This window comes from Periplaneta americana, chromosome 17 (assembly GCF_040183065.1).
Source record: "Periplaneta americana isolate PAMFEO1 chromosome 17, P.americana_PAMFEO1_priV1, whole genome shotgun sequence".
Taxonomy (NCBI): Eukaryota; Metazoa; Arthropoda; class Insecta; order Blattodea; family Blattidae; genus Periplaneta; species Periplaneta americana.
Genome location: NC_091133.1, coordinates 110,675,422 through 110,699,206, shown reverse-complemented (window position 1 = coordinate 110,699,206; position 23,785 = coordinate 110,675,422). Strand labels below are relative to the sequence as shown.

The 23,785-nt window shown below is 36.0% G+C and overlaps 1 protein-coding gene across 2 annotated transcripts in view; it reads right to left on the bottom strand.

Moving 5' to 3' along the window:
- Nucleotides 1-21,699, bottom strand: part of LOC138693313 (F-box only protein 21-like) — a 28,696-nt gene extending 6,997 nt beyond the window's left edge. The window contains exons 1-6 of one of the 2 annotated variants that reach the window (XM_069817199.1): nucleotides 21,407-21,699; nucleotides 19,978-20,223; nucleotides 11,947-12,382; nucleotides 9,267-9,400; nucleotides 5,771-5,924; nucleotides 2,640-2,849 (exon numbers count right to left, since the gene is read on the bottom strand). In XM_069817199.1, coding sequence (XP_069673300.1) covers nucleotides 2,640-2,849; nucleotides 5,771-5,924; nucleotides 9,267-9,400; nucleotides 11,947-12,382; nucleotides 19,978-20,223; nucleotides 21,407-21,576 — 1,350 coding nt within the window. In that variant the 5' untranslated portion in view covers nucleotides 21,577-21,699. The remainder of the gene's footprint in view (nucleotides 1-2,639; nucleotides 2,850-5,770; nucleotides 5,925-9,266; nucleotides 9,401-11,946; nucleotides 12,383-19,977; nucleotides 20,224-21,406) is intronic. The other variant, XM_069817200.1, reaches the window with a different exon arrangement.
- Between the last annotated feature and the right edge of the window lie 2,086 nt (nucleotides 21,700-23,785).

The following is a 23,785-nucleotide window of genomic DNA, read 5'->3' as shown; positions in this document are numbered from 1 at the left end:
GCATGGACAACAGCGATGAATGAAAGATCTTGGGAGAATAGATATGTCTGGAGGAGGCCAAGTCAGATGACCTGTACAAATGGAAATGTTCAACAGAGGAAGAAGAAGAAGAACTGCACAGAATCAGTATATCTAATAGAAATGAGAAAATAATTAAATATTGTTCAGTCTTATAAATTATGTTTTATTTAACGACACTCGCAACTGCCGAGGTTGCTGGTGTGCCAGAATTTTGCACCGCAGGAATTCTTTTACATGTCAATAAATCTACTGACAGAGCCTGTCACATTTAAGGTACAGTCGCACATCGCTACTTTTGCAGCGCAACTTTTGTACTGCAGCTGCAAAAGTTGCATGTCGTGTTCACACGTAAGCCAAAAGTAGCGCGTTGCACATTCCTTTTCATGCTGCACAACCCGAGTGTTGCAAAAGTTGCAACTGGAGGTTGTAAGTCTGTTCACACACAAGGCGCTACTTTTGCAGCCGCAGTCATGCTGCAGGTTTCCTTCTCCGTGTTGACTTCTCAATACACATTTTGTGGTTATGTTCGCATTATTAAGAAACTCATGCGAAAGCTTCCTTATCTATTATTTGGTTTTCTATCGTATCTAGTATTCAGAAATTGACATTATTTGTACTATAAAACTTTTAAAAACACCTATATACTTAAGTGACAACCAACAGTATATTCACGTAATCAATGTTGGCAACCCTCCTGTTTGGAACTACGCTACGGAAAATTTTAAAAATGAATTATATTGTCAGCAATTATGCTCAGACTGTGTTGTGTATTTAATAACTGTTACAAATAATTTATTTTCATCACATTTAACATTAAAATATATCCAAACAATAAAAGTATCATTGGCACATTTGGGTGGTAACACTGGTTGCAACTGCAGCAAAAGTTTCAACAAAACCGATATCAAAAATGCTGCGGCTGCAACCGTGTTCACACGTCGCTACTTTTAAACTGCACGCAGCATGGAAAAGTAGCGGGCAGCAGGTTCGGCAGCCGCTACTTTTCGGGTTGCACCGTTGTTCACACGTCACAGTACAAGAGTTGCGAAGTTTTTTGTACTCAGCTCTGCAAAAGTAGCAACGTGTGACCGTACCTTTAAGCACATTTCAATGCCATCGACTTGGGCAGGATCAAACCCGTAACCTGGGGCGCAGAAGACCAGCACTATACCGACTATGATACCCAGGCCAACTTGTTCAGTCTCAACAAGCATATGAGATTTCGGTGGGTACCATCACGTGCACATTTGAATAGCAATGAAACAGCACAAAGAAGTCACTGACATTGACCTACACTCTTTGCAGTTTAAGCATACTCAAAATTACAGTACTGTGTGAACATCTTTATTCCTGGTATGTATTTTTAGGTTAGGTAAGGCTGGCTTTAAGGACTTACCACAAGGAGAATGAGTACACTATATCCAATAATTAGACAATGAAGTAAGGCAGCCTGTGTCGAGAACCTCGCAAGAATGAAACCAAGTTCAGCTCCATCAGCGCAAATGGGATGAGGAAGAGAGGGTAGGAATTATGGGAGGGTGATTCTGGCTTAAGATAGGCTAGGGGTGGAACCTGATCACGAAGACTTTGAGGTATATTGTGAAAACGTTACAATTTTTCTCTCCTTGTATGTCGAATATATAAATTTCATATCAGAATGATGCAAAATTCAAACGCTAAACTGGAGAATTCCCACGGTATCTTTGAACCGTGCCATTACGTTTAGCACCAAATTTAAGTAAATACACAATCTTGCCAACATAAGAACACGACGTTGGTGTGTGGCATCGTTGGAGGGAGAAATTTGTTTCTTTTCTCTCTCTACCTGCTTCGTTCTGAACATTACTGAGAGATAGCACCACTGTTAGCTACAAGATATATTTGCGCAAATATATTGAAGTAGATTACGTGACAGATGATAGTCTCGAGACAAAACAGTTTTGCTACATTTCTTTTTTTATTAAATGTTAAGCACAGGAACGCCATTTCGTAATTTTATTTAAGAAACAGGCCAAACAAATTATCTTTGCATCAAAAACGGATGCTCCCTGGACCAAATTACCATATTTTATAATTGTTTGAATGCAACAGAAGCCAGAAGTCTTGACTTGACTAATGCAGTGAATTATTTAAGAATATAGTCGCGAAATTTACTACCACCATTTCGATTGTGTTTTGTTTGGCACGGCTCGGTACGGCCTGGTGACTAGTGGCCAGCGAGTAACATCAACTATCGACATTGCTCTGCCGTGGGTATTATCCAGTTGTTCCAATTCAAATTTTTATTTCAGAATGGGTTCTATGTTAAAATTTTTTACGCCATTTCAGCATCTTTACTTATCGTTACCAGTAGATTCTGTGGGACAAAGAATGAATTATTAAAACATAACCTCTTAAACTGTTCGCTTTCAAACTTCTCTAAGACAAATACTGTACCAAGCAGAATAATTACTCCAGACTCCATAAAATTCGTATCACATCTGAATCAAGCATCACATAGCAAGAAACAAATGTTATGAAAATACATCTACAGACATTCCAATAATTACTGCATTATTTTGATCACAATTCAGTCACCAATTCCCCCAAGCTTGTAACGCGAAAGAAACATCTCTTACATCTTGCATCCTTACAATGGTAGCCATCAAGTCAGCCAGATCCATATTGTACAACATGTAAAATCTTGCCAGATGCAGAATACAGTTCATGTCTGATGGATTGACAAGATTCAGTAATTCCAAGGCACTGCGTAACCTGGCTCCCCGGCCATTCATTTGAGTCCGCTGGCGACCAGCAACTTCCAGGTTGTTTGCCATTCTTTCAATCACCTGACGAAAACAAGAAAAAAAGAGGTGTCAGTAATAAAACATATAAAAAAAGAGAATTTAAAAAAAAAGTTCAAATTATCTGGGAACCTTAGTACACAATGTAAAATAAGTATGAACTCAGAAAAGTAAAAATGCTTCAATTATTCTTTAGTTTCATTGAAAATTACAATGAATACTAAGAGGCAGCAATTTCTAACTTTTTCACTTCTAATCATTAAATTCATAATATAAAACCAACCTACAATTTAAGAAGATGGTGTGTAAGTGGGGAAAAAGTGGGAAAGGATATTGAAAAAAAAAATGAAAAAGAGTGAGAAGATCAAAATGTTACAAAGGTTGTGAAGTGTATAAATATAGTTACCGTAAAAGTAATAATAGAAATAATGAAGTGATGTAAAAAGTAAAGTGAGTTAGGAGTAGGAAGTAACCATGATACAAGCCAGTAAGGTCTAAGAAAAATCTGAAGGTTAGAATTTATAAAACAGTTATATTACCGGTTGTTCTGTATGGCTGTGAAACTTAGATTCTCACTTCGAGAGAGGAACAGAGATTAAGGGTGTTCGAGAGTAAGGTTCTTCGGAAAATATTGGGGCTAAGAGGGATGAAGTTACAGGAGAATGGAGAAAGTTACACAACACAGAGCTGCACACATTGTATTCTTCACCTTACATAATTAGGAACATTAAATTCAGACGTTTGAGATGGGTAGGGCATGTAGCACATATGGGGGAATCCAAAAATCCATATAGAGTGTTAGTTGGGAGGTCAGAGGGAAAAAGACCTTTGGGGAGGCCGAGACGTAGATGGGAGGATAATATTAAAATGGATTTGAGGGAGGTAGGATATGATGATAGAGACTGGATTAATCTTGCACAGGATAGGGATCGATGGCGGGCTTATGTGAGGGCAGCAATGAACCTCCGGGTTCCTTAAAAGCCATTTGTAAGTAAGTAAGTTGTAAATAAGTATAGAAGTAGGCATGACAAAATCTCAAAGATTTTAACTGGATTTTGTTTTGGCTTCTCAAATTCATTGATGCTACAAGTTCAATGCCCTAAAGAGGAATCTGAGATTTCATTTGTCCTTGGGAATCCTGGAATGTTGGTGGAATGAATGGCTTGGTTTTCGATTGTTTTCAGAAAAACATCTTTATTGTCTCCTTAAAAATTCTGGAAAGCCCAGATCACATGTAGTTACAGAAATATTAACTGGGGGGGGGGGGGGGGGAAGAAATCGTACAAAATATGAGAAAGTATTAAGATTTTTACAAAGTACGAAAATTTTTTGGCGCTAATAGTAGTCTACATGCCAAGAATCGTGAAAATCCTTGTTTGCATACTGCTAGTAGGAATGGTTTAGAATATGAAAGTTCATTTTTTGCCGCTCTCTAATTTAATATTCTTGAGATTTCCAATTATGTAATTTTTTTTCATCGGTTTATTATTTTTTAATTGGTTATTTTATGACGCTGTATCAATTGCTGTGGTTATCTAGCGTCTGAATGAAATGAAGGTGATAATGCTGGTGAAATGAGTCCAGGGTTCAGTGCCGAAAGTTACTCAGCACTTGCTCTTAATGGGTTGAGGGAAAACCCCGGAAAAAACCTCAACCAGGATTTGAACCCACGCTCGCTTGTTTCACGCTCACACATGCTGTTACTCCACAGAGGTGGACTAGTTTATTTTATGATGCGTAATCAACTGCATTTGTTATCTTGTTTGCATACTGCTAGTAGGAATGGTTTAGAATATGAAATTTCATTTTTTGCCACTCTCTAATTTAATATTCTCGAGGTTTCCAATTATGTAATTTTTTTTCATTGGTTTATTATTTTTTAATTGGTTATTTTATGACACTTTATCAACTACTGTGGTTCTCTAGCATCTGAATGAAATGGAGGTAATAATGCCAGCAAAATGAGCCCAGGGTTCAACACAAAACATTACCCACATTTGCTCTTAATGGTACTCATTTCATATTGGAGTTAAATGGCAAGTTGTAGCTGATTTAAGTGAACACCATATTTTAACGTTTTGGTGGCTACTTCATTCACACACAACCCCCAGAATGTCTGGAGGACCACAACTGCTGTTGATCGACGGGTCCATTGGACCTAGCTGGGAGATCTTGTTGATCACCAGCATTCCCTCCTTAAGCCACTGGAGGACGATTTTAGTGCCATAGCAGGTCAGCACTAGGAACAGAAAAGTAGAAAGAGGAGGAAGGAAAGTGAAATGAACCCCTAGGGCAGCACTGCTACTTACAGACCTGTTACTAAATCTACGTATTACTCTGTGAAAAGATTTATTAAATCTACATACTTAGACTTCAGAAACAAAATTTGATAACACAATCCCATGGGAAAAAATGGAACTCTCTGCATCAAAATCCACAGTTAATTCCCGATTTACCACGAAAATCGTCTGTAGCTGCATTTAGATTGGCAACAGGCCATGATTGTTTGGCCAAACACCTGCATAGAATTGGAATATATCAGTCCCCTAACTGCCCATTGTGCAACTCAAACGAAGAAATGGATTCGGAACACCTCAAAATCTGTGCTTCAGTGGCTGGTCACGATAATATCTTTGAAAAATATTGGAGTGCAAGAGGTCAAATGACTTTATTGTCAAACACCTGGCATTAGAAAACAACAACAACACATTTGCTCTTAACGGGTTAAGGGAAACTCTCAACCAGGTAACTTGTCCCAAACAGAATTTGAACCCCACTCACTTGTTTCACAGTCACACATGCCAACTGTTACTACACAGCAATGGACTTCTAATTATGTATTTTGGTAATTATTCACTAGCTACTATCACACCATTCATTTTGATCTTATTATCCATGAAGAGAACTTCACTTAAATAAAGAACCATCTAAGAAAATGCATGCACACAGATGTAGCAAGTCATTACCTCAATGGGAGTTGCAGGACGAACACTGAGACCCCGCATGGGGCACTGGCTGTCAGGTGAGTATCGAGGACAACTCCGCTTTGTGAGGAACTGTCCACCGTTGAACACATCTATGTAGTAGTAAGGACTCAGCTCTGCTCCACACTCGTCATTGCTGTAATTTTCAAGTAAGTTTCATATTTCACAACATGAGACATTATGACAGATGAGTAATTTAATAGGTGGGGTGCTACAAATATTCATATTTTTGTGATTACTAGGAACAGATTTCTAGTTGCTAAAAAAAAAGAAATATTTAGGACTTTATAAAATACAATTTAAGACTATAATAATAATAATAATAATAATAATAATAATAATAATAATAATGATTTATTTTAGCTGGCAGAGTTAAGGCCGTAAGGCCTTCTCTTCCACTCAACCAGCAAAAAGTGTATATACATATGCATGAACTTACAAAGAATTCAACAATTTGATTTAGATGAGAGTTACATGTATACAAGAGTTATTTACGAATTAACAACAAAATACTATGAACTATTAATTAAACACTGAAATAAACTGTGTAGCAGAATTAGGCTAAAATACATAGAATGTTAATATATTTCAAATGATATTAGATAATAGAAAGAGATTATTATGAGACAATTTTGAAAATACAGCACTATCAGGATGATGTCTAAAGAAAGAAGTAACAATGTAGTCAGTGATAGTTTAAATCAGTATGATTGGAGTGAAATGCTAATAAGGTTATCTTTTAAGCTGTTCTTAAAGGTGTTTGTTGTCTTGCAGCCCCTAATACTTTGTGACAAGGAATTCCAATGACGCGAGGTGGATATTGTAAAAGATGAGGAATAACAAGATGTTCTATGAAGAGGTATACTTAGCGTGCCACAGATAAGTGATCTGGTATTTACGTCGTGGTTAGAGTATAGATAAGAGAAACGAGACGAAAGGTAATTTGGTGTTGAGGTGTGCAGAATTCGAAAGAGTAAAGACAAAGAGTGTAAAGTTCTGCGTTCTTTAAGTCAGAGCCACGAGAGACTTGCAAAGGACGGTGATATGTGATCATATCGTCGGATGTTGCACACGTATCTGACGCACATATTCTGAGCTCGCTGTAACTTGACTGACAGTTCAGAACTTAGGTCACTTAACAAAACATCACAATAATCGAAGTGCGGCATTACTAGGGTTTGTACTAGGGTAAGTTTTAGTTGCTGGGGCAAGAAGTTTCTCAAGCGACTCAAAGAGTGAATGGAGGAACAGATTTTTTTATCGTTTAACTTGAAAATTCCAACTTAGGTTATTATCAAAAAAGAAGCCAAGATTTTTTACGACAGATGAATAAGGGATTAGCGTGTTGTTAAGGGTAACAACTGAAAGATTACTGTTATTAAGGGAGTTAACTAAACGCTTATGTCCAATAATTATGGCTTGAGTCTTACTTGGATTAAGTGCGAGTCCGAAATTGGCCACCCAAGTGGAGACAGTGGATAGGTCACAATTTAACTTGTCAATCGATTCATTGATCGTATTGGGTCTGGAATGTATGTAAAGTTGTAGGTCGTCGGCATAGAGGTGATATCGGCAATACTGTAAGTTCTTTGATACGTCATTAATGTAGATAGAGAAAAGTAGTGGTCCTAATACGGAGCCCTGCGGCACTCCCGCCTTTGTGCATTGCCATTGGGAGAATTGATTATCAAGTGAAACACACTGTTGGCGGTCCCATAGGTAGGAGTCCATCCAGCTCAAGGTATTGTCTGACAGGTGCAAAGCCTTCATCTTTGCAAGAAGCAAGTCGATATCAACAAAACCAAAGCATTGCTGAAATCGAGAAGAGTTAGTGCTGTTACTTCACCCCTATCCATAGCTTCACGGATGTCCTCAGTCACTTTAAGTAGGGCTGTAGTAGTGCTGTGTCCATGCCTAAAACCCGATTGATAATCATCGAGGAGTTTGTGTTCGTCGAGATAGTTCGTAAGTTGTCCTTGTACAATATGTTCTAATGCTTTTGAAAGAGTGGGAAGAATTGATATCGGTCTGTATTGGTTTACTGTAGAAGGTGTGTTAGATTTAGGTAAAGGTTTCACTAATGCCATTTTCCAGAGTGAGGGGTAGGACCCAGTCATAATAGATGCATTGAATATATGGGTGACAGTCGGCAGGATCACATCTATTAGGAGTTTATATAAAATTAACAATTAATAATTTTAATTTTAGTAAATACTGTATATATGCAAATACTCCACACATATTTTTTCCGCAATTCAGTGAAGAAAATCTAGGGTGCATGCAGTATTTGAAACATGGTTGCTACTGCTTCACAGTATCATGAATTCACTTGACGGAACTGAGGATGATGCTCTATAGGAAGATGGTAACGACAACAATGATGACAGTGATAACGAAAGTGATGCTGAATAGAAGTAAGGAAGCATGTAATTACTGACTTTAATATTTTATTGCACATATTAACATCAAACTGATAAGAATTGTAATTAGACACTTTTTTCTATTGTAGGGAAGGGTCCCAGATGCTTCTATAACAGCATGTAAAAATTATGACGCATTTCTTGAAACAAATTGATATTTTATTTAGTTTTGGAGTACATCATTATGTAGGATTAATTTCTTGTAAATAAAACGCAAATTACTGCCAATTTTCTTTTTATTTTCTTTCCTGAAATTAGGGTGTGTGGATTATTTGATGGTACAGAGTATTTGCGTATATATGGTATTCCATTTTTTAGGTGGAATTTACAAAGAACTGGTGTTGACAATGAGTGCTACTGAATTGAAGACTAAAATTCTATCAGTGAAAGAGACTGATTGCTGATTGGAGAGTTTCATTTTGCAAAATGGGTGTACACTGACGCGAAAATTTGTATTTACTAACTTGTAAGTTCCTGCTCAAATGAAGCTGAAAATAATGTTAAGCTCTTGTCTAACCTGAACAACCTACCATCCCTTTTATGCTAGGATGAACTTTTCCATATGAACTTCGGTTCCAGGAAATTAAGTAAAATCTTCCACCCTCCCCTTTTAAATCTAACATGGGATGAACTTGCCGGCCAGTGTTTGTTTGTAAGATGTTTTTAAATTTTAAATAGCATTTTTGTGCTTTTAGTTAGCCTACTGATATTTTTACTTTAAATACACGAAAAATGTTAAAAAGACACTTTTCAGGCACAAACATTGGCGTTTTAGATCCTACAGAATTTTAATGGGCAGGATCCTGTGTACGTGAAATGTAGAGATATCTGAATAACATACGTCTAGGATGAAGCAAAAACAGATACGGAACTAGAAATCCATTCCCTAACGTTTACACAATGTACTTCATGGAATTAATACATGAATATTACAAATTTTACATTCTTATTTATAAACTAGTATCAAAACAACACTAATATGCAAGATTTAATATAAAATTATCACAAAAAATCTTAAAGAAAAAAATTACCAGTACTGAAATGAAAAAGGTTCTTACTTATATTTCTCCCTCCAGCGGAGCAGAAAGTGAGCTGGAAAACTAACAGGTTCACACTTCACTCCAAGTCTGCGTGATACACTTTCAAACACTATGCTGAGTGTGATTGGGATGCCTTTGCGGGTCAACAGTACCTGCATAACAATAATGACAGAATCCCTTAGCAATGATTATTTATTATCAATATGAATGTGTAATAACTAGGGATCAGATTTTTAGGTTTTTAAAAAGACCATTTTAGGTTTATGGAATAGGTGAAACAGGTTTTTTTTAAGTTTTATGTCCAACCTGTCAAAAGGGGTCGCAAAAACTGCCTGATCATTAAAAATATATCCTTATACTTACTTACTGGCTTTTAAGGAACCCGGAGGTTCATTGCCACCCTCACATAAGCCCGCCATTGGTCCCTATCCCGAGCAAGATTAATCCAGTCTCTATCATATCTCACCTCCCTCAAATCCATTTTAATATTATCTTCTCATCTACGTCTCGGCCTCCCTAAAGGTCTTCTTCCCTCCGGCCTCCCAACTAACACTCTATATGCATTTCTGGATTCGCCCATACGTGCTACATGCCCTGCCCATCTCAAACGTCTGGATTTAATGTTCCTAATTATGTCAGGTGAAGAATACAATGCGTGCAGTTCTGCGTTGTGTAACTTTCTCCATTCTCCTGTAACTTCATCCCTCTTAGCCCCAAATATTTTCCTAAGCACCTTATTCTCAAACACCCTTAACCTATGTTCCTCTCTCAAAGTAAGAGTCCAAGTTTCACAACCATAAAGAACAACCGGTAATATAACTGTTTTATAAATTCTAACTTTCAGATTTTTTGACAGCAGACTGGATGATAAAAGTTTCTCAACCGAATAATAACAGGCATTTCCCATATTTATTCTGTGTTTAATTTCTTCCCGAGTATCATTTATATTTCCAAGTACCAAATCTCAAAACCTTATTCCTTTGCTGTGGTCGTGCCAGAGAATCAGAATATATCCTTATAGTTATTCTTAAAAAATAAATATATATTTATTAAGACAACATGGACTGCGAAACTGATCTTTTTCAAGAACCAAACTATTTATCAAAATTTATAAGATTCGAAATGTTTGCTCCTTCCCCTTTAACATTATTTGTAGTTTGAATAAATTATTGTAGCAATTAACATTTTATCTAATATAATTTGCCTCGATATAACTACATAAAATTCAGTTTTCAATAGATAAAAGGTACAACACACACACAACTTTTGAATTAAATTTGTTCAAACTTGATCAAGAATTATTTTCAAAAGTAACAAACAAACAAAACATTAACTTATTTACTGGTATTGTTCCTGGTTGCAATTATGACCAAATACTTTTCAAGATTCTCGACTGAAGTTTTTTCTATTGTCTCTCAAAATACATCTGAAGGACGAAAAGGCTCTTTTGACAGCACATGACGTCATAGGTCCAAATTTCATTGCTGACACTGCAGCGGGTACCCACGGTAACTGACAATTGAAGCTTTCCCCCTGGAGAATGGAGCACTATGGCCTTAACTCTGCCAGTATAAATAAATTATTATTATTATTATTATTATTATTATTATTATTATTATTATTATTATTATGACTAGATTTCAATCAAAAGAATGTAAGAATTCGTCGAACTTGCAAAAGAAGCTGGTAAATGTTTGGCATTTTGTAGCCTTGTATTTATACAAAATAAGTTTGTCTTGACTGTCATTAAAGCAAAAGCAAGAAATCCCCGTGAAAATGTCACTGTCTAATATAGCCTACAGAATACAATGTTCAGATCTGAGAACATTCTGAAATACAAGCACATTTACCGCATTTTAAACTGTTTTTTACTTTATAAAATAATACTGAAACATTTTTTTTATATTTATGTTCGACGTTGTTTATGTTTATATTTCTAAATTCAAAGAAAATGTACATATGCTAATAAGACATTCTTGTTTTATTTTGTAAATCATCTCGCAACTCCTACTTTGGGAACCATTGCCTTAGGGGATTAAAGGATCAGACATTCATCACAGATAGTTAAGAATGTTGTCAAACTTCATTTTAACATAGGAAGATGCAGTAAATTACTATTATCAAGCTCTCAAAAATTATTTAATATATTAAACTACTGCATTGAAAATTATAATACTATACTTCAATTTTAAAGACTGAGCTCTTAAAACAAGTAAAATTAAAAAAAAAACAACTATTTAATGGCTGGTTGGTAGTTGAGGAGAAGGGTGGTCCTTAAATGGGTGTACTTTTTTTTTTACTTGGTTATTTAACGACGCAGTATCAACTACGAGGTTATTTAGCGTCGATGAGATTGGTGATAGCAAGATGATATTTGGCGAGATGAGGCCGAGGATTCGCCATAGATTACCCGACATTTCCCTTATGGTTGGGGAAAACCTCGGAAAAACCCAACCAGGTAATCAGCCCAAGCGGGAATCGAACCCGCGCCCGGACGCAACTACGGATTGGCAGGCAAGCGCCTTAGCCAACTGAGCTACATCGGTGCTTAAATGGATGTAAAAAATACATTTGTTTCTATGGGTTTTTAAAATGATTCTAAGAAAATTCGGTTTCTAAGCAGGGAGGTCTCTTAATAGGATTGGTCTTTCAGAGAGGTTTCACTATAAATTAAATTTATAAAATGATCTTCACTCACCATATTTATGAAGGAATTTTCAGCTGAGTAGTACATTTCATTATTGCCATGAAAACCCATTTGTTGAAAAAGTACATTGCAAATTGCAGAAATGATCTTCTGTGAATCCGAAGGCTTCCACTGATTGCCACTAATATTCTTGTTTCTCCAAGAAACAAACTTATCTTCAGGAGTCCTAAACAGTGGATGGTTAGGATAATCCATAAACAACTGTGCCTTGACTTGTGTAGCAATGTCATCCAACTGCGATGCTATGCTGTTGTATGACACTTCCACCATTGGCTGACACCACTGTGCTACCAACACTGCTCCCTTCTCAAGCAACTGGTCTTCGAGATCCAATGTGAGGAAGTCTTGCCACTCCTCCTTCAAATGTAGCTGGCGAATGTAACGGATCACTTTCTCCGTATAGTACTTTTCTGTTAAATTTGAAAACCTGTAACAGGAAGCATCAGAAAACATTACATTCTCTAAATACATACGAACATGGGTTAGTAATAAAGTAATGCATCTTTTTTTCTTCAGAATCTGGCGAACCAAATTATTGCGAATTTCAAGTAGTGACAATGTCTATAGCTTCACCATCAGGAGCAAGAATGTGATATGTAGACTTCGTGGAATTGCCACGAGAATCGTTAGGTTAACTATGCACGCGGTATAGACTGTATGAGAAGCGGACGTGCAACGGATGGAGTATGCCTCTTATGTAAACACTGAGCAGTATACTCCGGTTACAATAAAAACTGTATCCTGCATTCAAGAAATATAATGAATGATCATTGAAGTAGGAAACGTCTAAACATGTAAATACACATTTATTTTGTAGTGAGATATATTAACTCTTAAAATTTAATGTAATATACTCACATCATCCTTGAATATGTGCATTGCAGTGAAGAGTTACGTACATTTTGAGTGACTGCGATGGTCTCTCAAACAGTTTTTATATTGGGAAAATGTACGTTCAACATCACACGATGTAATAGGTGCATATTTGAAGAACGGAAAGTCACTAATTATTTTCAGTACACCAACTTCAGACGTCTTGTCGTGACATGATAGTACATCATTTATAATACGAAGTTGTGAATAGTCAGAATTTTTAGCAATAATGTTTCTCAACTTACATTTCACTTTTTCTGGAATTAGCGAATTGTTATTTTGGATAACGGTTTGTGATACTTTATACACTATATTAAGGTCTTCTGAGAGTTGCAGTTTAGACGAATCTAACAGGGTGATGCTTTTGGACACGATTTTAAAATTAGAATCAATGAACAGAACATTTTCCAATTGCTGTTCAGAAGGCAATAATTTTACAGCTGCAACAGCGGAACTGTCTGTGCTATCCAATGCATCAATTACCTCCATTATTTTGCCGTAATATTTTGCATAATAATTAACAGCATCCAACCACATTTTCCAACGGGTCAAGACTGGCTGCAGAGGTAAGGGTATTCCAGGGGCAATTGTTTGGAACAGCAACACTCTCATTGTAGTACGTTTGATTGAATTCTTGTCTGCACTGAACAAATGTTAAGCTTGACTATTCCAACGACAGTAATGCAAAAACAAGTGCTTACATAGGTATACTTTAGCTGTAGCTGCTATATCTATTTGAACCGGTCACATCTCTTAACATGAACTGCTTATACTACGAGACCGGGAGGTCGCTCACCTCTTCTATACTACCGTACATCGGCAACCTGATTGCATGCTGCGTGTGGCAATTCAACGAAGTTTAGTGATATGTTACATGAAAGTGAAATAATATTCTGTTCAAAATGGTGGAAGTTTTCAATATCTGTATAAAACAATGGATTGCGATTGAATTCCTAGCTGTGGAGAAAATAAGTCCAATTGAGATCCATACTCACCTAAGAAATATGTATCATGACAGTACTGTGCACATTGGTACAGTTAGACAAGTTTTGATGGAGAAATCATTGCAATAAGTGAATGTCTCAGGAATCTTCTATGCCACATCAATAAATTTAAGAATGCAGTTATATTATCAGATTCCAAAGCAGCTATTCTATCAATAGTCTCTAAACACACACCTTCATCTCAAACAGCAGAAATAACTAAAATGCTCTCTCAATTAATATCACTCAATAAAAGAATTGTATTCCAATGGATACCATCCCATTGTGGAATCCTGGGAAACGAGAATGCGGATACACTAGCAAAGAAGGGCAGCACTGCTACTTACAGACCTGTTACTAAATCTACATATTACTCTGTGAAAAGATTTATTAAATCTACATACTTAGACTTCAACAAACAAAATTTGATAACACAATCCCAAGGGAAAAAATGGAACTCTCTGCATCATAATCCACAGTTAATTCCCGATTTACCACGAAAATCGTCTGTAGCTGCATTTAGATTGGCAACAGGCCATGATTGTTTGGCCAAACACCTGCATAGAATTGGAATATATCAATCTCCTATCTGCCCATTGTGCAACTCAAACCAAGAAATGGATTCGGAACACCTCAAAATCTGTGCTTCAGTGGCTGGCCATGATAATATCTTTGAAAAATATTGGAGTGCAAGAGGTCAAATGATTTTATTGTCAAACGCCTGGCATTAGAAAACAACAACAACATTTCAAGAGTGGAGAAATGAACATCGTTGACAAGCATTTGAAGGGACTGGCCAGCAACGGCAGAGACAGAATGCAACAAGGGTCGAATCAACGCACTCATTAAAGAAGTCTTCTGCATTACAACATGTGAACTGTGTGATGCAATAGTTAAGTCTCGGGAAACCAGCTTTGACAGCAATCATTACAAAGTTTGGTTACAGAAAGGTTTGCTCCCAGTGGGTGCCAAAAGTGCTGAAAAACGAGCAAAAACAGGCCTGGAAAGACATTTGATCAGAGCTTCTGGAGGATTATGCAAATGAAGGGGATATTTACAGGAGACGAAATCTGAATCCTCCATTATGAGCTGAAACAAAGTGTTCGTGCTGATCTCAGGAACGCAATAAGGATTTTATTGTGACGGAATACAGCATCTCATTCATAGATGGCAAAGGTGCGTAGAAAATGACAGCAACTTCACAGAGAAGTAGGCTGTTTATGAAAGATGCAGAAATACTTGAATTAAATGTCATAATCATAAGACTAGAAATTAAAGTTTCTGAGAAAAAAAATTAGGAAGTAAAGCTTTTGTACTGATGTAATATGTAGACTTACCTCTGATTGAGGTTCTGGCTGATATGTACAGTCTCAGAAAAAAGTTTTGTTGCACAGATACTTTACAAGTCCCAGAAAGGAGGCAGTGCGCATGAGCAGACATACAACGAAACAAAACTAGTTTTATTACCTCAACTAGTCGTACTCTTATGAACCATGTCATTTGTCCTCTGACCACGTGCACTGCCTCCTTTCTGGGACTTATAAAGTATCCGCACAACAAAATTTTTTTCTAAGACTGTACATCTATTATCAGGCAGTACATCTCACTTGATATGTCAGAGGAAGAACAACTGTTTGTATACAACTGAAGTCTGATTAGAGTAATATGCAATGGAGGGGGAAAGAAACTGGCCCCCTACCCCATTATCACCTGGCCTAGTTGCCTCATAATTGGTGCCATGTTCGTATCACTTGTGAGGTTCAGACCTGTCTTTGGACACTTGACTAAACAAAAACAATATGTAGAATGTGTGGGTAGTCAGAATTCTCAATGAGTAACTTATGTGTACATCGACAAACATACCACACAAAGTTCAACTACTTCACACAAGATGCAATTGTGAAGTTTATGTCCTACACGATCCTATATCATGGCAACGTAGTCTAAGGCATCACGCTTTGGAATGGCACCATGGAATGCATACTGGTTTGAATCTCCATAGAAGAAGAAATTTTCATGAAAATTCAGAGGGCTTAAAACTTAAGTATATGGAGACATGAAAATGCAAAATGAAAAACAGCAGGCCTATGTAATGGCTACTTAATAAAACAAATTACATTAGCATAAATTAAAGGCAGTCAAATGTTTAAATCTATGTAAAAACTGAAATCAGGACATTTTGTTTGTTCATTCACATTTACACCAATATCGACCCATTGTTCAAAGGTATGACTGAAAACCCTTAAAAACTAATACAATATTAAACAGTTTCAATATTTTTTTTTCCACTGTAATGAAAATAATTTAAAAAAAAACTCAGTGCAATGTGAGCTACAGTAGGGAAGTCTTTAAATGTAGTTTATGAGTATATCTGCATGGATCTAATACATAAAAAAAGAAGTTAAAAAAAATTCTTAAAATTTAACATGTTATAATCCAAGATCTTATAATTAATCGAAGGGAGTTTTATTTACGAATACATATTGTATCTAACATAAAAAAGAAAGGTACTGTGGGAGCTTACGGGAAGTCTCTGCGAGGTGTATTTTAATTAGGTGCTGTGCAGGGAGGTATTGATGTGCACCACTCTTCCTAGAACTGACCAGAGATAAGATAAGTTATGAGTCTTATGACACTAAATAGATGACATCACTGTCACTGCATGGTGTTTAAATAATAATAATAATAATAGTTTATTTAACGGCGCTAGCAACTGCAGTCTAGGTTATATCACCGTCGCCAGTGTGCCAGAATTTTTGTCCCTCAGGAGTTCTTTTACATGCCAGTAAATCTACTGACATGAGCTTGTCACATTTAAACACACTTAAATGCCATCGACCTCAGCCAGGATCCAACCAGCAACCTCGAGCATAGAAGGCCAGCACTATACCAACTACGCTACCAAGGGCAACGTGTTTAAATATACTGTGGTTGAAAATATCAGGTTTGAGACTAGCTCTGAATCGGTGTGTTGCAGTGGCGGCTGATTGACTGAGGCAAGTGAGGCCGGGCCTCAGTCACTTGGCTTAACTGAAATCAAATTTTGTTTTATGTAACGTAGGCCTATTAGTTATTTGAATGAAGCATATGTCGCTGTAGAAGCATTTGAAAACTTTGTGATGTAGATAGACCCGTTTTGCAGTAAAATTTGTTCCTGAGGCCAGGATCGCTCGTGCCGGGTCTAGCTTGTGATGTATATAGACCTGTTTTGCAGTAAAATTTGTTCCTGAGGCCAGGATCGCTCATGCCGGGTCTAGCTTGTGATGTATATAGACCTATTTTGCAGTAAAATTTGTTCATGAGGCCAGGATCGCTCGTGCCGGGTCTGCTTCTGGATTTTCGTTTGTCTTCGCGGGCTTTTGACGTTCCGTTTAAAACATTGTAACTGAGGCACAATTTGTCTGGCCTGGTCAGGTTTCACTCCTCTCAACCATGGGCCGGTCTCAAGGGTAGAGTGGGGTAGGAATAGGGTGACTCGTCTTCCTAAATAGGCCATAAATAACAAACATTCCAGCTCTTTGGCAGGCAGAGACCCACACTATTCTCTCATCTTATGTCTTAGTTTATAACTTAAGCAAGGGTGTTGTACTATTGTACTTCGTGTAGTGAATCTGGGCAAATGTTATGTATTTCGGGAAAATATAAACAGAAACAAATGCCAGAAATAATGCTGGTGTAGTTAATTCATTGTTAGAGTGTCCTTTATCGAGAAGAAATGATATTGAAAGAAAGGAAGTTTTAAATAAAGAGAGAGCCAACCGAGATACCTACGACATCGCTGACAATTTTTCTGACAGATAATCTTAAAACGCGAGTGTCTATTGCATCCCGGTATGGGCAACATAAATGGTTAAGTGGTAATGTGGTGCAAAATAAACTTCTCTGTTGGCCTTGTTTGTTGCTGTCAAAGGAAAAAAAAATAAAAAGAAAAGAAAGAAAGGGAAGTTTCAACACATATTATGGGTTGCTTCATCACACTGAAACAATCACTGAAACTCACAGCATAACAGCTTATTTGGTGAGTGAAATTATTATTTTTCATTACTAGTATTAATAACAGACTAATAATAATAATAATAATAATAATAATAATAATAATAATAATAATAATAATAATAATAATACAGTAATAATGATATTAATAATATAACAACAATAATAATTACAGTAGAACCTCTATTATCCGTGGTAATGAAAGGGGTGAATTGATCGGTTAATCGAAAAAGTCGGATAATTCGTACTGACACTATAAAAGATTTTCATAAATTAATTTCATAATACATAGGCCAAATTTTCTCCATGGTCTTGTGTTTAACATGCCAGTTAGAGGATCAGAAATTAACTAATTTAAGTCCGGCTTTAAGGGCCAAGGGAACTCCTTGTGATGGTTGTCTACTGTATAAATATATAGAGTAGAGGTCTCGTGTTGTAGATTTACATAGGTACTCGTACTTTATATACTTTACTCTCTTTTTTTTATTAATTCTCGGACAGCAGTAACGGCAATATATTCTGATTCGACATGAAATAAAGTTTCTGTTTTCCCAACTTCTAAATTATTTTCGCTTTTTCGTTTTTTTCGACACCCATGGAAGACATTTTATATAATATAAGTTATAAAGTATGGGCACTTCAACAGTAGGACAAGGACTGAATGGTACACGGATGCAGGTAATGACTAATTTAAAAGTTGGGAAAAACACCACCTCCAACAAGTAACTGTATAGAATTTCATATTTTATTCTGCAGTAAAAAAAAGAGAGAGAGACAGTCGGATTATGCGCCGATCGGTTAATAGGGTGTTGGATAATCAGGGTTCTACTGTAATATCATAAACAAACATTTTCTATCGGAGGCACTTAAACTAGTTGCATCTGGCCTCACCGAGGATTTGAATCACCGGCCGCTACTGGTGTGTTATATAAGTTGAAACTGTTAGTTTATATTTTAAAAGTTGATCTAACGTTTTCACGTTGGTCAGTTACTGTATGTAGTTTAGTAGTGTGTCATTTATATCTTTTCCTGTGAATAAGATTGGTGCTACACTGGCTGTTGCCTTTGTATAGGATCGGCATTACACCACATTCCTACCAGGGCTGATCTCGTGAGTTCCCTACAGTATTTGGAATGATAATGAATAAATATGCAGGGACCATGAAACATATCCCATTACCTGGATTTATCATCACATCAGTCTTCACTATACAGAGATTTGACTATATTTTATTTAATTAAAACATAATGTAAAAATGAAGGATTTCCTTCATATTAATGAATGATGTGACACAGGACAATATTAAGAAATAATAATATACGTTACAAGAGCGGTATGTTGACGTTTTCATGGTCGAGGAAAAGATTGAAAAAGCGAAACGTAGTTGAGCTTTTTTAATTTCCGAGAACATGAAAACAAACACACCGCTCGTGTATCGTACATTATTTTGTGCGAAGATCGTTTATTACATACTTGAAAAACGAATTTCTAATTAGCTGCAATGAAATCTCCATGTTGGTTTCTGTTTAATGACGGCAACTTTGGAAAACCGAAATATCTGTCTTCAACATTGTTGCTATAAAATGTTTTCTGTGTTTACTATACTCCAGCAGGCCGTGATATACATCTGTCTTTTTTTTCCCCAGTCTATAAATGCGAACTTAAAACAAACGGTAAGGTTATGTAATGATTTATTTTTCATTTTAATATTTTAACAATATTATTTATATAACATATTGCAGTAATAACATCGGCATCTGGAATCTTGTTGATTTTTTCACGGATTCCTTAATGTTACTTGTATCAGGAATGCAATAAGTTTCGTGGAGTAGTAGACTTTACTTAATTTTTGCAAATATTTAAAAACAATAATTGACATTGCAATTTAGGTGAAATTGCAGTGGTAAGTTTCCAATTCATAATTATTACTATGTTAAACGTCTCTAAAAATAATATGTTAAAAGCCTAAAGCAGTAAAATGAATGTCGCGCTTAAGCGGTAAGAAGAGGGAAATTGTTATGTGTGTTACGTTGGGAATACTGAATGTGGTATTTCACACTTCCGCGTATTGGTTCTGTGCGGAATACAAGCAAATACGCACGATCTCGCACAAAATAATATTTAATCCACCCTGCTAATACAAACAGTCACAAATTCAATGACAATACTTACACTTCATTATCGTATGCAATGCTCATAAGTTCGTCCACCATGTATGCATAGCCGTACTTATGTTCCTGCATCATTTTACCAAAATCAGACAATTCTGAATTTGAAATTTCTTCTTTCTTATGAAATCTGCGTGACATCTGGGACACCAATTTCCGAAGCTTTCTACCAAATTCCAACCGACTCTTGTACTCAAATTGCCACGACTGTACTTTCTGACGATCAGGTACTTCCTGCAAATTTGGCCAGCTGCAAAGAAACGTGTTACAAAACATGGTAATTAATGCCCTTAATATCATAAGTAGAGACGAGAATTTCACGCAAATGCATGTTTTCATAGGGACATAGGACATAACTCAAACTTAGTACTTATCCATTTCATTATTTCCCGGTTCCAAATATATGTAGGCCTACTTTTTCATTGCATATTTGCATGTTTCCGCCTTTTTGGGGATAAAAATAGGCATAATGCATATTTAAGCAATTTTTAGCTTAATCATACATTTAATATACATAATATTCACTTCAAATGCATGTTTTAATGTTTTGAGTAGACACCACAGTTTCTCGATTTTTATGTCCCTTATTTTAGCTTCAGGAATCAGGATTGACGAAGGAAAAGGAAAAGAAAAAAACTAAATAACAGAAATATTAAATAAAATGGTAAGATTTTCACAATACGACGTTAGTGGACCTTTCCCTGGACGGAAGTTCACTTTTACAACACTTTACCGACAACCCTCTATAGACAGCGTATCATAAATGGATTTATTGCATAGGATATTTTGAGAATAGTAGAGGAAAGGGCGCGCTTCCGTACAGGGGCAGTGGCAGTTTCTCTAAGGTTAGAGCCCAGTTTAGGTGTGTGTATTAACCGAAAATTAGGGGCTAGAAAATATTGACAACAGGACGCATTTTTATAATACTTTTTTCGATTAATATATACACACCTAAACTGGGCTCTAACCTTAGAGGAAATGCCACTGTCCCTGTACGGAAGCGCGCCCTATACATCTATGCCTTTTGTTTCGAAATAAATAAAAAACACACAATTTAATTCTAAATTACCCTATGTTGTACTTTGTACACGTAGGCTTACAGTAGGCCAAAGTTCTTTGATGATGGGACAAGAAAGGCTCGTATCTCATTCACGTTTCATAAGGTATCCATGATTAAATATTAAAATATATAGCGCATAAACTAGCAAAATCCGATTATTAAAGATACTGACATCGTAAATGCAAAAATAAATCGAACAAGCCTATTTTTATATAGGCTATGGGAACAGGTATTCAAACTCAAGTTAATTTACTCCCGGCAGATATTCAGTATAATATGTAAGGAATCACACTTATTGCTACATAACTAAGCAGATTAAATTAAGGGATAACAAAAGTTTAAAAATTAAACATCACAAACATCATTACTTTACCATTGCTGAAATTTGGTTTTCCACAGCTTGTTACTTGTGTTGACTAGGTTCCTAAATTTTGAACACGTCGAACCGAAATTACAGACATCTTTTGGCATCAACACATCACTTTCAAGTATATATTCCAAGATCTCATTTGGAAGGTATGATATCAACACATCAGACGCCATGATATTCACGAATTCTATCAAAATACCAAATCGTCCAAACTTGTTGCAGTATCTCGCTTGGATCTCGCTATTCAATGAATATCGATAAGCATCAACGATTTGCGTTCACAAAATTTATAACTTTGGACGAGACCGACGAGACCAAAGAGTTTGTAATATATTACAAACTCTTTGGACGAGACCAAGAGGATAACAAATTATGTTGTTGTTATTCCTATAGGAAAATTATGTTATAGTGCCATCTATGTACACTGTGATGAATTTTATGAAATAATGAACATGGATAAATATATATTTATCCGTGTAATGAATCTTCTGAACACAATATTTTCTGTAAATTCAGAGTCATTTGAAGGGGTGAGGGGAGGGAAGAATAGGGCAATAAGCAGCCACCGGCAAAGTGTCTACTATCTACAGAGGCGCTTGCATAGTGATCCGGAATTGCGCTCGAGCGTGGGTTCAATTCCTGCTTGAGCTGATTACCTGATTGGGTTTTTTTCAGAGATTTTCGCTAACAGTAAAGCGAATGTCTGGTAATCTACGGCGAATTCTCAGCCTTATCTTGACAAATACTATCTCGCTATCAACAATTCCATCCACGCTAAATACCGGTAACCTAGTAGTTGATACAATGTCGTTAAATAACCTAATTAAAAAAAGGGGCAATTCCCCCCTTCCCCCCCCCCCCGAGTTTGGTTTAAAAAATAATAGTTGAGCATTACTACTAAAGGAAAAAAATGTGAGAATTATACTTTTAATATATCATTATTTTTTAAGAAATAATATTAAAATATTACAATTTTTTTAATTCCTAAGAAATAAAATGACCTGGGTGGCACAGTCGATAGAATGCTGGCCTTCTATGACCGATGTTGCGGGTTCGAGTCCAGTCCAGGTCGATGGTATTTAAGTGTGCTTAAATGCGACAGGCTCATATCAGTAGATTTATTGGCATGTAAATAACTCTTGCGGGACAAAATTGTGGAACACCGGTGTTGCTTATATAACCTCGGCAGTTATGAGCGTCATTAAATAAAACATAATTTACTATTTTTAAGAAATAAATGATGAACTGCCAGTAGTTTGGCCTCATGACTTTGTTCAAATAAAATCAAGATGTTGTCCATTGCTAAATTAAATTAAATTAATATTTAAATTAAATTTTACATTAGCAGTAATTACAATCAATATAGCCTACGAAAAGGGAGATAAATCTACTATTGCTGTTAACAATACTAATATGTTTTTGAATTCCAAATAATGATATAATTCTACATCAGAACTACAGTGGGCTATCTTGACAAACTGTGGTTTCAAGATAAATTACTTTCGCGTGTTAAATACTAGGCAACCTTGTTGACTAGTTTCAGCCTGTTGTGGGGTATCCTCATAACATGCGAAAGTAATCAACTACATATTCCAAAATAAATTTCTCTTGTTTAATGTTTGAGAGACTCTGTTACGTTTCTAATATATTGTATGGCAGTGAATCATGGACATGGGAAGAAAAGAAGAAATACAAGTCACTGAAATGAAATTCTTTCGGAGTGTGTATGGTTGTACAAAAATGGATAAAGTAATAAAATACAAGAGAATCTCTAAATATTTTTTCAATAAACATAATAAAATAAAAGAAAATAGACTAAAGTAAAAGTAACATGTCGACCAAATGGATTGCTGAAAGAAATACTTTTATATAAACCAAGAGGGAGAAGAAATGTTGGTAGACTTGTTAGAAGATGCACTGATTCCAGAACAGGCTGTTAAGCCTATTGTTGAACTGCTGTTGATGATAATAGTACATTTTTGCTTATGAAAGTAAACTCTATGAAAAGAATATATAAATATAATGAAATCTTGCTTTATTGTTCCGAAGATTACAGTAAAATATAATAAATTATAAAAAACAATATTTCAGAATATATATCACAGATTTACTAGAAGCATGAACAATGGCGTATTGAAAATTTCAGGCTCCCCCTCCTCACAGTAATACTTTTGGAATCCATCACTCAATAACAAGAAAACAGACCTAAATAGCCCCTTCCTTATACGAGACAAAAAAAAAAAAAAAAAAAAAAAAAAAAAAAAAAAATTAGAAACAACAATTTTCGGAAATTAGGGACCCTTAATTTTTGCTTTGCAGGAGCTATCGCAATGCCATTGAGCATGAAGCCTTAGCAATAATGCCTAAAAAGATGTGAACGCA